The 15,425-nt window shown below is 48.5% G+C and overlaps 1 protein-coding gene across 2 annotated transcripts in view; it reads right to left on the bottom strand.

Annotated features, from left to right (window-relative positions):
• The window catches only part of LOC137304529 (sterile alpha motif domain-containing protein 1-like), a 69,896-nt gene extending 61,261 nt beyond the window's left edge, over nt 1-8,635 (bottom strand). Inside the window, exon 1 of one of the 2 annotated variants that reach the window (XM_067973165.1) lies at nt 8,050-8,635. In XM_067973165.1, coding sequence (XP_067829266.1) covers nt 8,050-8,562 — 513 coding nt within the window. In that variant the 5' untranslated portion in view covers nt 8,563-8,635. The remainder of the gene's footprint in view (nt 1-8,049) is intronic. The other variant, XM_067973164.1, reaches the window with a different exon arrangement.
• Between the last annotated feature and the right edge of the window lie 6,790 nt (nt 8,636-15,425).

Here is a 15,425-nt window from a genome sequence, read left to right as displayed (position 1 = left end):
GCCATTTTGAGTTTCTTTCTGCCTGCCTGTGTAAAAGACACAATGTATATCGAGTGTACTGGGACGTGCTGTTCTCCGTGACTGGCCTGTTTGAATAACAACGACACCTTTTGATTGGTGTGATGCTGTCCCAACATCGTATAAGATATGCGATTTGAGAACCTTTTCATTCATTCATCTGACGAAGGAGATAATCTCCGAAAGCTTGTGATTTTAAAATAAATTTGTTGGACTATAACCTGGTGTTGTAAGATTCCTTACATTTGTCCACCCCAGTCCATCACCGGCATCTCCACATCACTGCTAATCATTAGTTAGAGTCTGACATTAACCATTAGTTAGATTGAGTCCGAAACTTACTAGTGGGCACAGTCCAACACTAATAAAGAGCTAGATACTGTCTGACATTAACCTTTAGTTAGATAGTCCAGCACTAACTATTAGTTTGATACAGTCCAGCACTAAGTAGCTGAGCCCAAGCCTAACCTTTAGTTAGATACAGCCTGGCACTAACTAGTGGGCACAGTCCAGCTCTAACCTTTAGTTACATACAGTCAGACACAAACTAGTGAGCCCAGTTATAAACTAACCATTAGCTAGCTAAACTCTACAATATCTAGGAGGCACAATCTAACACTAACAATTAAAGACTGTCCAACACTAACAAGTAGTTAGATACAGACCAACACTAACCATTACCTAGATACGAACTGGTGCTAATTAATGGGCACAGTCTGACACTAACCATTAGTTAGATACAATAAAAAGTAGGCACAGTCCAACACTAAATTGGTTCAATACAGCATGACATTAACCATTAGTTAAATACAGTCCAGAATTAAACATTAGTTTGACAGAGTAAATAAGGAGAAACTGTTTCCACTGGCAGGAGGGTCGGTGACCAGAGGAGACAGATTTAAGATAATTGGCAAAAGAGCCAGAGGGGAGATGAGGGGAAATTTTTACTCAGCAAGTTGTTATGATCTGGAATGCACTGCCTGAAAGGGTGGTGGAAGCAGATTCAATAGTAATTTTCAAAAGGGAATAGAAATATAGAAAATAGGAGCAGGAGTAGGCCATTCGGCCCTTCAAGCCTGCTCCGCCATTCAACATGATCATGGCTGATCCTCTATCTCAATACCATATTCCTGCTCTCTCCCCATACCCCTTGATGCCTTTTGTGTCTAGAAATCGATCTATCTCCTACTTAAATATATTCAGTGACTTGGCCTCCACAGCCTTCTGTGGTAGAGAATTCCACAGGTTCACCACCCTCTGAGTGAAGACATTTCTCCTCATCTCAGTCCTAAATGTCCTACCCCGTATCCTGAGACTGTGACCCCTCGTTCTAGACTTCCCAGCCAAGGGAAACATCCTCCCTGCATCCAGTCTGTCTAGCCCTGTCAGAATTTTATGTGTTTCAATGAGATCACCTCTCATTCTTCTAAATTCAAGTGAATACAGGCCTATTCAACCCAATCTCTCCTCATACGACAGTCCTGCCATCCCAGGAATCAGTCTGGTGAACCTTCGCTGAACTCCCTCGATGGCAAGTATATCCTTTCTTAGGTAAGGAAACCAAAACTGCACACAAAATACTCCAGATATGGTCTCACCAAGGCCCTGTATAACTGCAGTAAGACATCCTTGCTCCTGCACTCAAATCCTCTTGCAATGAAGGCCAACATACCATTTGCCTTCCTAACTGCTTGCTGCACCTGCATGTTTGCTTTTAGTGACTGGTGTACAAGGACACCCAGGTCCCTTTGTACATCAACATTCCCCAATCTATCACCATTTAAATAACACTCTGCCTTTCTATTTTTGCTTCAGAAGTGGATAACTTCACATTTATCCACATTATACTGCATCTGCCATGTATTTGCCCACTCACTCAACTTGTTCAAATCACCTTGAAGCCTCTTTGCATTCTCCTCACAACTCACAATCCCACCTAGTTTTGTGTCGTCAGCAAACTTGGAAATATTACATTTGGTTCCCTCATCCAAATCATTGATATATATTGTGAATAGCTGGGGCCCAAGCACTGATCCCTGCGGTACCCCACTAGTCACTGCCTGCCACCCCGAAAAAGACCGGTTTATTTCTACTCTCTGTTTCCTGTCTATTAACCAATTTTCAATCCATGCCAGTATATTCCCCCCAATCCCATGTGCTTTAATTTTGCACACTAACCCCTTATGTGGGACTTTATCAAAGGCCTTCTGAAAATCCAAATACACCACATCCACTGGTTCTCCCTTATCTATTCTACCAGTTACATCCTCAAAAAACTCCAGTAGGTTTGTCAAATACGAGTTCGCTTTCATAAATCCATGCTGACTTTGTCTAATCCCGTTGATATTTTCTAAGTGTCCTGTTATCACATCCTTTATAATAGACTCGAGCATTTTCCCTACTACTGATGTTAGGCTTACCGGTCTGTAATTCCCTGTTTTCTCCCTCTTTTTTTTTTTTTAAGGATAGTGGGGTTACATTTGCCACCCTCCAATCTGCAGGAACTGTTCCATAACCTGTAGAATTTTGGAAGATGACAACCAATGCATCCATTATTTCCATGGCTACCTCTTTTAGTACTCTGGGGTGCAGATTATCAGGTCCTGGGGATTTATCGGCTTTCAGTCCCATTAATTTCTCCAGCACTTTTTTTAAACTAATACTAATTTCCTTTAATTCCTCCTTCTCACTCGACCCTTGGTTTCCTAGCATTTCTGGGAAGTTATTTGTGTCCTCTTCCGTGAAGACAGAACCAAAGTATTTGTTTAATTGCTCTGCCATTTCTTCGTTCCCTACTATAAATTCTCCCATTTCTGACTGTAAGGGATCTACATTTGTCTTCGCTAATCTTTTTCTTTTTACATACTTGTAGAAGTTTTTAAAGTCCACTTTTATGTTCCTTGCACATGTACTCTCATACTCTATTTTTCCCCTCTTAAAATCGGCTCCAGACCTCATTACAGCCTTGGTCCAAACATGGACAGAAAAGCTGAATTCCAGAGGTGAGGTAAGAGTGACTGCCCTTGACGTCAAGGCAGCATTTGACCGAGTGTGGCATCAAGGAGCCCTAATAAAATTGAAGTCAATGGGAATCAGGGGGAATCATACCTAGCACAAAGGAAGATGGTAGTGGTTGATGGAGGCCAATCATCTCAGCCCCAGGAGTTCCTCAGGGCAGTGTCCTAGGCCCAACCATATTCAGCTGCTTCATCAATGACCTTCCCTCCATCAGAAGGTCAGAAATGGGGATGTTCGCTGATGATTGCATGGTGTTCAGCTCCATTCGCAACCCCTCAGATAATGAAGCAGTCCGTGCTCGCACGCAGCAAGACCTGGACAACATCCAGGCTTGGGTTGATAAGTGGCAAGTAACATTCGCGCCAGACAAGTGCCAGGCAATGACCATCTCCAACAAGAGAGAATCTAACCACCTCCCCATGACATTCAACGGCATTTCCATCGCTGAATCCCCCATCAACATCCTGGGGGTCACCATTGACCAGAAACTTAACTGGACCAGCCACATAAATACTGTGGCTACAAGAGCAGGTCAGAGGCTGGGTATTCTGTGGCGAGTGACTCACCTCCTGACTCCCCAAAGCCTTTCCACCATCTACAAGGCACAAGTCAGGAGTGTGATGGAATACTCTCCACTTGCCTGGATGAGTGCAGCTCCAACAACACTCAAGAAGCTTGATACCATCCAGGACAAAGCAGCCCGCTTGATTGGTACCCCATCTGCCACCTGAACATTCATTCCCTTCACCACCGGCGCACTGTGGCTGCAGTGTGTACCATGCACAGGATGCACTGCAGCAACTCCCAAACCCGCGACCTCTACCACCTAGAAGGACAAGAGCAGCAGGCACATGGGAACAACACCACCTGCACGTTCCCCTCCAAGTCACACACCATCCCGACTTGGAAATATATCGCCATTCCTTTATTGTCGATGAGTCAAAATCCAGGAACTCCCTTCCTAACAGCACTGTGGGAGAACCTTCACCACACGGACTGCAGCAGTTCAAGAAGGCGGCTCACCACCACCTTCTCAAGGGCAATTAGGGATGGGCAATAAATGCTGGCCTTGCTAGCGATGCCCACATCCCATGAACGAATAAATAAAAAAACCTCTTGGTCCTTTTTTGCTGAATTCTAAACTGCTCCCAATCCTCAGGCTTGCTACTTTTTATGACTCCTCTATGGATCTAATACTATCCTTAATTTCTTTTATTAGCCATGGTTGGGCCACTTTTCCTTTTGTGTTTTTGCACCAAAAAGGAATATATAACTGTTGCAATTCAAGCATTCATTCCTTAAATATTAGCCATGGCCTATCCACCGTCATGCCTTTTAATGAAGCTTCCCAATCTATCATAGCCAACTCACTCCTCATACCTTTGTAGTTTCTTGTTTAGATTTAGGACCCTAGTTTTCATTGGACTACTTCACTTTCCATCTTGATGAAGAATTCTATGTTATGGTCACTCTTCCCTAAAGGACCCCGCACAACAAGATTATTAATTAATCCCTTCTCATTGCACAATACCCAATCTAGGATAGCCTGTTCCCTGGTTGGCTCCTCAACGTACTGGTCTAAAAAACCACCTCATACACACTCCAAGAATTCATCCTCCACAGTATTATTGCTAATTTGGTTTAGCCAGTCTAGATGTAGATTAAAGTCACCCATGATTACTGTAGTACCCTTGTTACATGCATCTCTAATTTCCTGTTTGATGCCATCCCCTACATTACCACTACTGTTTGGGCGCCTATAGACAACTCCCACCAGTGTTTTCTGACCCTTGGTGCTTCTTAACTCCACCCAGACTGATTCTACATCTTGATTTTCTGACCCAATATCCTTTCTCACTATTGCTCTGATTTCATCCTTTACTAACAATGCCACCCCACCTCCTTTTCATTTTTGCCTGTCCTTCCTAAATATCGAATACCCTTGGATATTCAGCTCCCAGCCTTGGTCACCCTGCAGCCATGTCTCCGTAATCACAATTATATCGTATCCGTTTACATCTATTTGCACTGTTAATTCGTCTACCTTATTACGAATGCTTCGTGTATTCAGATACAATGCCTTTAGATTTGTCTTTTTAACATTTTTAGGCATCTTAACATGTTTTTGTACTATGGCCCTATTTGTCTTACCATTTTTTCTTACCTGGACCCTATTTGTTGTCTTTTGTTTGTATGCTCTGTCCCTTCCTGACACAATCCGATTATCCTGACCCCAATCACTTTCCTGCACTGCTTCCTTGCCTTTTCTCTCTAGCATTTTAGATTTCTCTCCACCGGGACCCCCCCCCACCACCACCCCCTTATTTGGATAAATACTTGAAAAGAGAAAATTTGCAGGGCTATGGGGAAAGAGCAGGGGAGTAGGACTAATTGGATAGCTCTTTCACAGAGCTGGCACAGGCACAATGGGCCGAATGGCCTTGTTCTGTGCTGTAAAATTCTATGACTAGTCTGACGCCGACTGTCAGTTATGTACAGTCCATCACTAACCTTTAGCTCGATACAGTCTGGCAGTAATTAGTAGTCAGAGTTTAGCTCTAACCACGAGTTAGATAGAGTCCAACACTAACTAGATGGCACGGTCCGACCCCTGCGTTAACCAATAGTTAAATACAGTCCGGGACTAACCATCAGTTTGGTAAATAAAGAGAAACTGTTTCCAGTGTCAGGAGGGTCGGTAACCAGAGGACACAGATTTAAGATAATTGGCAAAAGAACCAGAGAGGAGATGAGAATTTTTTTTTTTAAACGCAGTGAGTTGTTAAGATCTGGAATTCACTGTCTGAAAGGACGGTGGAAGCAGATTCAATAGTAACTTTCAAAAAGGGAATTGGATAAATACTTGAAGGGGAAAAATTTGCAGGAATATGGGGAAAGAGCAGGGGAATGGGACTAATTGGATAGCTCTTTCAAAGAGCCGGCGCGGACACGATGGGTCGAATGGCCTCCTCCTGTGCTGCAAGTTTCCATGATTAGTTTGATACCTTCTGGCGCTAACTAGAGGGCAGGGTCCACCGCTAACCCCCGGGGGGGGGGGGAAAGAGAAAGTGGGGGGGGGGGGGGGAGAAGAGAAAGTGGGGGGGGGGGGGGGGAGAAGAGAAAGTGGGGGGGGGGGGGGGAGAAGAGAAAGTGGGGGGGGGGGGGGGGAGAAGAGAAAGTGGGGGGGGGGGGGGGAGAAGAGAAAGTGGGGGGGGGGGGGGGAGAAGAGAAAGTGGGGGGGGGGGGGGGAGAAGAGAAAGTGGGGGGGGGGGGGGAGAAGAGAAAGTGGGGGGGGGGGGGGAGAAGAGAAAGTGGGGGGGGGGGGAGAAGAGAAAGTGGGGGGGGGGGGGAGAAGAGAAAGTGGGGGGGGGGGGGGAGAAGAGAAAGTGGGGGGGGGGGGGAGAAGAGAAAGTGGGGGGGGGGGGGAGAAGAGAAAGTGGGGGGGGGGGAGAAGAGAAAGTGGGGGGGGGGGGGAGAAGAGAAAGTGGGGGGGGGGGGAGAAGAGAAAGTGGGGGGGGGGGGAGAAGAGAAAGTGGGGGGGGGGGAGAAGAGAAAGTGGGGGGGGGGGGGAGAAGAGAAAGTAGGGGGGGGGGGAGAAGAGAAAGTGGGGGGGGGGGGAGAAGAGAAAGTGGGGGGGGGGGAGAAGAGAAAGTGGGGGGGGGGGAGAAGAGAAAGTGGGGGGGGGGGAGAAGAGAAAGTGGGGGGGGGGAGAAGAGAAAGTGGGGGGGGGGGGAGAAGAGAAAGTGGGGGGGGGGGGAGAAGAGAAAGTGGGGGGGGGGGAGAAGAGAAAGTGGGGGGGGGGGAGAAGAGAAAGTGGGGGGGGGGAGAAGAGAAAGTGTGGGGGGGGGGAGAAGAGAAAGTGTGGGGGGGGGAGAAGAGAAAGTGTGGGGGGGGGGAAAGAGAAAGTGGGGGGGGGGAGAAGAGAAAGTGGGGGGGTGGGAGAAGAGAAAGTGGGGGGGTGGGAGAAGAGAAAGTGGGGGGGTGGGAGAAGAGAAAGTGGGGGGGTGGGGGAGGAGAGAAAGTGGGGGGGTGGGGGAGGAGAGAAAGTGGGGGGGTGGGGGAGGAGAGAAAGTGGGGGGGGGGGAGGAGAGAAAGTGGGGGGGGGGGAGGAGAGAAAGTGGGGGGGGGGGAGGAGAGAAAGTGGGGGGGGGGGAGAAGAGAAAGTGGGGGGGGGGGAGAAGAGAAAGTGGGGGGGGGGGAGAAGAGAAAGTGGGGGGGGGGAGAAGAGAAAGTGGGGGGGGGGGAGAAGAGAAAGTGGGGGGGGGGGAGAAGAGAAAGTGGGGGGGGGGGGAGAAGAGAAAGTGGGGGGGGGGGAGAAGAGAAAGTGGGGGGGGGGGAGAAGAGAAAGTGGGGGGGGGAGAAGAGAAAGTGGGGGGGGGAGAAGAGAAAGTGGGGGGGGGAGAAGAGAAAGTGGGGGGGGGAGAAGAGAAAGTGGGGGGGGGAGAAGAGAAAGTGGGGGGGGGAGAAGAGAAAGTGGGGGGGGGAGAAGAGAAAGTGGGGGGGGGAGAAGAGAAAGTGGGGGGGGGAGAAGAGAAAGTGGGGGGGGGAGAAGAGAAAGTGGGGGGGGGAGAAGAGAAAGTGGGGGGGGGGAGAAGAGAAAGTGGGGGGGGGGAGAAGAGAAAGTGGGGGGGGGGAGAAGAGAAAGTGGGGGGGGGGAGAAGAGAAAGTGGGGGGGGGGAGAAGAGAAAGTGGGGGGGGGAGAGAAGGGGGGGGGGAAGAGAAGGGGGGGGGGAAGAGAAGGGGGGGGGGGAAGAGAAGGGGGGGGGGAAGAGAAGGGGGGGGGGGAGAGAAGGGGGGGGGGAGAGAAGGGGGGGGGGGAGAGAAGGGGGGGCGAGAAGGGGGGGGGGGCGAGAAGGGGGGGGGGGGGGCGAGAAGGGGGGGGGGGGCGAGAAGGGGGGGGGGGGAAGAGAGAAAGTGGGGGGGGGGGGGGGAGAGAAAGTGGGGGGGGGGGGGGGGGGAGAGAAAGTGGGGGGGGGGGGTGTCGGTCCGCCGCTATCCCCGAGCCCCGCTCACCTTGCGGTCGGTCGGGGCGGCAGTGACCGGGAGCCGCCGCCTCCTCATCCTCCTCCTGTCGGGCGGCTCGCTCTCGCCTCCCCGCGGGTTCCTGCTCCTGCCCCGGGCCACCTGCTGCTCCAGGACCCCCTTGAGCCGGGCTCGGGTCAGCACGCTGCCCCCGCCGCCGCCGCCACTGTCCCGCTGCTGCCGCCGCTGCTGCTGCTGCTCGGTCTGGAGCCGGGGCTTGTCCCGGGCCGGTGCCCCCGGTGCCCCCGCTCCCTGCCCGGAGCCCTTGTCCCGGCCCGAGTGCCATTTGGCGGCGTTGCGGTACGAGTGCGAGCCCTTGTAGCTGACCCGCAGCACGGTCCGGGAGCGGAGCAGCCGCTCGAGTTGCCGCCGGGTGCGGCTCGGGGCCAGTCCGTGCCGGCGCTGCACCATCTTGCAGATCCGCTCCAGGTCCGGCCTCGCCTTCCGCGACCGCAGCGAGTCGATGGTGTCGAGGATCCACTGCTTGCATTCCGCCTCCGACATGGTCTCCCCGGCCCCCGGTCACTCTCCTCTCCTCTCCTCCCCGCCCGCCCCGGGGCTCCGACTGGGTGCGGAAGGCGGAAGCTGCGCCTCTGCGATCCGCCTTAAGGTGGAGCGGGCGGGCGGGGCTCCCCGCATGGGCAGGACTGGCAACACATGGGGGTAAATAATAACCCCAAACAGGGAAATAATAACCCCAAACAGGGAAATAATAACCCCAAACAGGGGCAGATAATAACCCCAAACAGGGGGAGATAATAATCCCAAACAGGGGGAGATAATAATCCCAAACAGGCAAATAATAACCCCAAACAGGCAGATAATAACCCCAAACAGGGGTTAATAATAACCCCAAACAGGGGCAGATAATAATCCCAAATAGGGGTAAATAATAATCCCAAACAGGGGCAGATAATAATAGCAAACAGGCAAATAATAACCCCAAACAGGGGCGGATAGTAACCCCAAACAGGGGCAGATAATAACCCCGAACAGGGGCAAACAATGACCCCATACACAAGCAGATAATAACCCCAAACAGGGGTAAATAATAAATCCACACCCTAAACAGGAAAACATTAACTCCAAGCAAAGAAAAATAATAACCTCAAACAGGGGCAAAGAACCCAACATTCCAAACAGCGCAAATAATAATCCATAACAAGGGGGAAAATAGCCCACTACTCCAAACCAAGGGGCAAATAAAATTCTCAGAGGGCGAATAATAAACCCAGACACTAAATGGGGGTAAATAATAACCCTGCACCCCAAATTGAGACATTGAATCCCATCCTGGATTTCAAATGCCTCATTCCTTCACCCTCACCGATCTCCATCCCAGAACACTAAATGAACATGGCACAAACAGAACTTAACCCAAACAAGATATTAAAATCCCACCAAAAAGCTTTTGGGATATTTACATACCTGATATTGACACACACACACACCATTTACACACCCATTTATGATATGAGAGCTTTCTGTGTTCCCGACAGTCTTACGCTGTCAATCTGTTACTCACAGATTGTTTCAGTCCCATAAACTCACTTGTTTATGCCCCAGATGGTACTTTGCTAAATGAAGGACAGTGATGTACACTCAAGTGATGTCACTTTATCCAGATCTTCTGACCTGTTACTTATATCCCACAGGCTCATTGCCATGGTAACACACAGCCTTATATAACTCTTCATTCTGGCTCATCAATTTGAAACAGATTTAGGAACAGGAATAAGTCACAAGTTCCAATGAGCCCATCCTTTACTGTTGGAACCCAGTCACCATGTCCCTCAGTCCCTTCTCTCTAGAAACATGTCTATTAGCCTCTAGAACAAAAGCAAAATACCGCAGATGATGCAAAATCTGAAAATAAAAACAGAAAATGCTAGAAACGCTCAGCAGGTCAGGCAGCATCTATGGAGAGAGAAACAGAGTTCATGTTTCAGGTTGATGACCTTTCAACTGGAAGGTCATCTCCTGAACCCATTGACATCGACCACTTCAAAGTCCTTCCCTTGTAACTTATTCCACAACTCGATCAGCCTTTCGATGAAATTGTTCCACCTGATTTTCCTTCTTTCTACTCATTTCCTCAGATTTAACTTGTTTCCCCTGGGATTTGCGCCTACGCCACAGGGAACAATTTGCCTGGATCAATTTGAAGAAAAACAAACTCTAAATTAGAGACAAACATAAAATCTAGGCTGACGGTCCAGTGCGGAACTGTGGCAGTGCTGCTCGAGGCCCCGTCTGCCCTCTCGGGTGGATGTAAAAGATCCCATGGCAATATTTGAAGAAGAGCAGGGGAGTTCTCCCCGGTGTCCTGGCCGATATTTATCCCTCAAACAACATCACTAAAACAGATTATCTGGTCATTATCACATTGCTGTTTGTGGGATCTTGCTGTGCACAAATTGGCTGCCACGATTCCTACGTTACAACAGTGACTACACTTCAAAAGTACTTCATTGGCTGTAAAGCACTTTGGGACATCCTGAGGTTGTGAAAGGCGCTATATAAATGCAAGTGTTTCTTTTTTCTTTATTTGTATTGTACATTTGTTACTGAACTGTTGTTTTCTGTTATTACAGTGTGTGAACATTTTAATTGTTAAAAGTACGTCTGTCATTTTTTTCAGTGACCCCGATGATTTCACAGCAGCAATAGAGAGAGATAAATGACCAGATAATATAACGATGTTAGTTGAGGGATAAATACTGGCCCAGGACACCGGGGAGAACTCCCCTGCTCTTCTTAGAAATAGTGACCGTGGGACCTTTTACGTCCACCTGAGAGGGCAGACGGGGCCTCGGTTTAATGTCTCACCTGAAAGGCTGTTGGCTGGAAACTTTCTCTATTTATCAATGGACAGTCCCAGGTAATTGGAAAGTAACCTATAATATATCAAAACCATTCAGAAGTGTGATCCTGGGAATTCTAGGCCTGCCATCTACAATCAAAATCTATTATAAGGAATCAATTTAATCTCAGGTAAGGGTTAGGACTTTGCAGATTTGTTTCAGAGGCTCCTACTTTGCTGGTCATCAGTCAGATATCTGACGGAGTGCACAACGTCACTTTGAAAGTGTCAAAAACTCGACCTTTTGCTCCAAGAGGCCAACCGACTCAAGATTTAATTTTCGGTCTCCCGATTGGTTGGAGAATCAGCCTTTAGGATTGGTTTTCAACCAATCACAGAACAAATTTGAGACCCACTCCAGAAGGAAACTCAGGGTGGAGGAGGAAAAGCAAAGCTGCAGGGGCTTGAAGGGGAAGCGAGAGTATTAATCACAAGCCAATGTGGTCACTGTCAAACAATTTTATTGGAATTAATATTGCAGCTGTTCTTTTAAGGTGGATGAGGGCACTCTAATGGAAGCTGTTGCAGAGGAAGAGGACGTGACGTTGTCCTGGTTTGTTATAGTATTGGCCATTCATGACCTAGATGAGATGGTCAATGGTTTTCTTGAGATGAGAATCCAGGTTATATTCTCACATAGACATTGCTAGTCTCTTAAAAGGTAAGCGTTAATATGCCAATGGTTGATTTCTCAGGCAAGCCTGGTTTGTAAAGGTTTAGTGTTGTTAGACTTAGTGTGATAACACTGCGAAGCCTATGTAAACATACCTTATTGGCGGCAGCAAGTCTTCAGGAAGAAAGAAAGAAATATTTCATTCTCAAATAGCTATCATGGGGGTTTAGGTCTATCTCTGAACCAGATGGCCCAGTCACCCAGTTGTGAGGATAATGAGAGCACTGTGCACAGATCCTGTTTCATTCAGTCCCGATTACACCCAGGAATTCATCGACTATATGGACATGTCTGACATGGTATTAGGCCTGAGTCAGGTGAATGATTACACAGAAGAGAATCCCACTGTTTACCTGAACGGTGAGTTATTGACATGAGAAATAGCGATCAAGAAAGGATGTGCTGGTGGAGTGTGAGGTTACTAAATCTCCAACCTTACTTCGCAGAGATCAGAGGCAGAGGGACGGTCCCAAGTCCCAGGGGGTAATAACCTGGAAACGCTATTAGCCTGACCTCAGATGGAGTACCATGCACAATTCTAGTCATTAGGGAGGACCAGGGGTCATTTAAACCATGGAAGAGTAGGAATAGACTGGATGTTGGGCGGTTCTTCTTTTCCCAGAGAGCAGTGATCCTCTGGAACGTGTTGCCGGCTGGTGTGGTGGGTGCCGACTCTCTGCCTTCAAGAGGGAGCTGGACCAGTTCCTGACTGGGGCAGAGATCACATCATCTAGACGGTAAGTGGATTAACAGTTAAAGGTCGCATGGTCCATGTGATCTCCTGGACTGGTTTCAATCCACCAAGGGGGTCGGAGAGGAATTTTCCAGAGATTTCTTTTCCCTTATCGGGCCTGTGCTTTTTGTAGGGTTGTTTTGCCTCTCCCAGGAGATTACATGGCTGCGGTGGGAGGGGTGGGGGAGAGGAGGAGGGAGGTTGTGAGAGGAGGCGGGGGGGGCAAGGGATGTATCTAGTCAGGATGGTCCAATCATCATGGTGTGTGGGGCAGGCTTGATGGACGTCATTTTCATACGTTCGTACCAAGGACATCCTAGTTTTGGTAACGGTACAGAGAAGAGCAACTAAAGTGACACTGGGATTAGACAGCTGAACAACAAAGGACAAGGAAACAATGTTTATACAGAAGAGAAGGTGGTTCAGGAGACCTTATTGGAGTTCTCTAGAATAGAGATAAATCTACAGGGGTACAATGAACTGAACCCCAATAAATTGTTTGACAAAACCACAAACACTGGAACCGGGAAGCTCAGAAGTGGGAAGATGAACGGACAGTTTAGATGTAATGGCTTTATACAGGGGGTGGGAGAGGGGGTGGGTGAGGAATGTGGGGAACAGGCTGCCCAAAAAGGTGGGGTGTTTGCAATTTCAGGAGGGAGCTGCAGATTTTTTGGTGCAAGAATTGAGAGAGAAGGCAAGATTAGATTTTTTTTTCAAGCTTTGCACCCAGCCAGATGGACCGTGACAGTCTTCCACATTAATAGATTCCTATTTTCTGACCACAGTCCTTTAAATTGGCTAAATGTGACATGTAAAACGAAGGCATGAACGCTAGATTGCAATACAGACATTCAATATGGTCAACCAACATAAGATGGTTCAACGAATGGGGAATTATCATCAGAATCACATGCAAGGTCGATCCATCTGGGTGCAATCCACAGGAAAGCTTATTCAGTTCGGGGGGGTGAGGGAGAGGGAATAAGATGGAGGGGGCTCTTGTAAACATATGCCCTGTCATTTCTCTTTAAGTAAAGATTGCTGCAGCCTGTCTAGTTTGCCATTCAGGATGTTCTGTGTGAGAAACTGAATGGTGTAAGGTGTTAAGAAACTCTATTAATAAATCTGAGCTGTTAGGTGCTAATTAATGCCTTCGATTCCCAGCAATATCTACAGGTTTTCCTTAGAACTGTCTGTCAGTGGTGTCACATAGCCGACAAATAAAGGACCGGGTGTCCTCATTGGCTCCTGAGTAGCCAATCAGGTGCTGCTGCTCTTTGGATCCCGAGGGATTCTGTCAGGATCCACATTACTGACAATTGAGCTTTTTTGTTTTATTGGATTTACATCATCTACTGTAATATTTGGAGGGGTTTACGTCAAATTGTCATCGCTGGTTCATTGTTTCTTTGATAGACAGTGGCTTTCAGAATGTTTATAAGTTTTGACATCAAACAAAATTTGTGCTTGACAGCCAGCTTTGGCTCCTGACTGCAAAGGAAGTTGTCATCAATAAAAGATTGTGCCCTTGACCTCCTCACTCCCAAATCCTAATGACCCACTTCCTGCAAACGTAACCTCCTCACTCCCAACTCCTAATGACCCACCTCCTGCAAACGTAACCTCCTCACTCCCAACTCCTTTTCTTTTTATTCGTTCATGGGATGTGGGCGTCGCTGGCAAGGCCAGTATTTATTGCCCAACTCCTAACGACCCACCTCCTGCACATCCTCACATCCCAACTCCTGACAATACAACTACACTTTATTAGGCCTAGCATCAAGAACTCTCTATCCTCAAGCAGAGTTTCTCCTGCCTTCAAAACTGTCATCATTACTCCCTCCTACAAAAAGTCCACTCCGACCTGTCCATTCTATCTAACTACCACCCACCTCAGATCCCCTTGCCTTCCTCTCTAAGGCCCTCAAATACGTCATCGTCACCCAGCTCCGTTTTAATCCTTTCCATCTGGTTTCCGCCTTGCCCACAGCATCAAAACCAGCCTGGTCAAAGTCACCAAGGACACCCTCTGTAACTACAACTGTGGCACCCTAACTATCCTTATCCTCCCCGACCTTTCCATGGTGTTCATCACACTGATGATTCCATCCCCCTCCACCATCTCCGGGTTTGGTGGCAACACTCGATCTCAGTTCCACTCCTACCTGCTCCATCAGAGCCAGGGCTTCCCCTCAATGGCTTCTCCTCCACACTGTCATCTCGGGATTGCCCCAATTCTCCATCCTTGGCCCTTTCCTCTTCCATGTCTTCACGTTGGTCCGTGGCAATGTTCTCCATCGGTTTGGGGCCAGCTTCCAGATGGATGGTTTTGAAACCCAGCTCTACCTCTCCGCTACCACCATTGATTCCATGACCACCACTGTTGCTGTCCAACTGCTTGTCTGACATAAGCTCATGAATGATTCAGGACTTTCTCCCACTGACTAGACTAAAGTCAACCAGTTTGACTCCTGCCAAAACCTCTTCATCCGAATCCTCTATCTCACCTCTGTCCCAGTTGCTCACTCAGACTGAACCCAACAGTCTATAACTGTGGTGTCCTATTTAAGCCTGAGCTGAGGATCAAACCCATTATCCTATCTATCGGCATGACTGCCTAATTACAGCTCCACACCATTGGCTGCCTCGGCCCTTGTCCCTCCCCCACTGAAAACCAATCCACATCTTTGTCACCCACAGGCTCAATTACTCCAACTCTGTCCTCACCAGCCTCTCAAGCTGGACCCTGTAACACTCCAAGACATCTAGACACTCCACTACCTGCATCCTGTCCCACATTAAGTCCTGCATATCACCCTCTGTCCTTGCTGACCTCCCTGTCCTCCAGCACACTGAGTTCAAAAACCTTGTCCTCATTTACAGTTAGACAACACAGTGGTGTCCTAGGATCAATCACCTTTGCAACCTCCTACATGCCAGCTTGCACCCTCTGCTCTTCTGACTCGGGCCCTCTTTGCTACCTCTCTCCTTCACCAGCCTCCTTAAAACCCACCTCTTCAACCAGACCTTTGGTTACTCTTGGCTGACTGAGGGAGTGCTGCACAGTTGGAGGTGCCATCTTTCGGATGAGTCAC

The sequence above is a fragment of the Heptranchias perlo genome, chromosome 37 (genome assembly GCF_035084215.1).
Source record: "Heptranchias perlo isolate sHepPer1 chromosome 37, sHepPer1.hap1, whole genome shotgun sequence".
In the NCBI taxonomy this organism is placed as follows: domain Eukaryota; kingdom Metazoa; phylum Chordata; class Chondrichthyes; order Hexanchiformes; family Hexanchidae; genus Heptranchias; species Heptranchias perlo.
The sequence above is the reverse complement of the archived record's forward strand: the minus strand, read 5'-3'. Positions and strand labels throughout refer to the sequence as shown.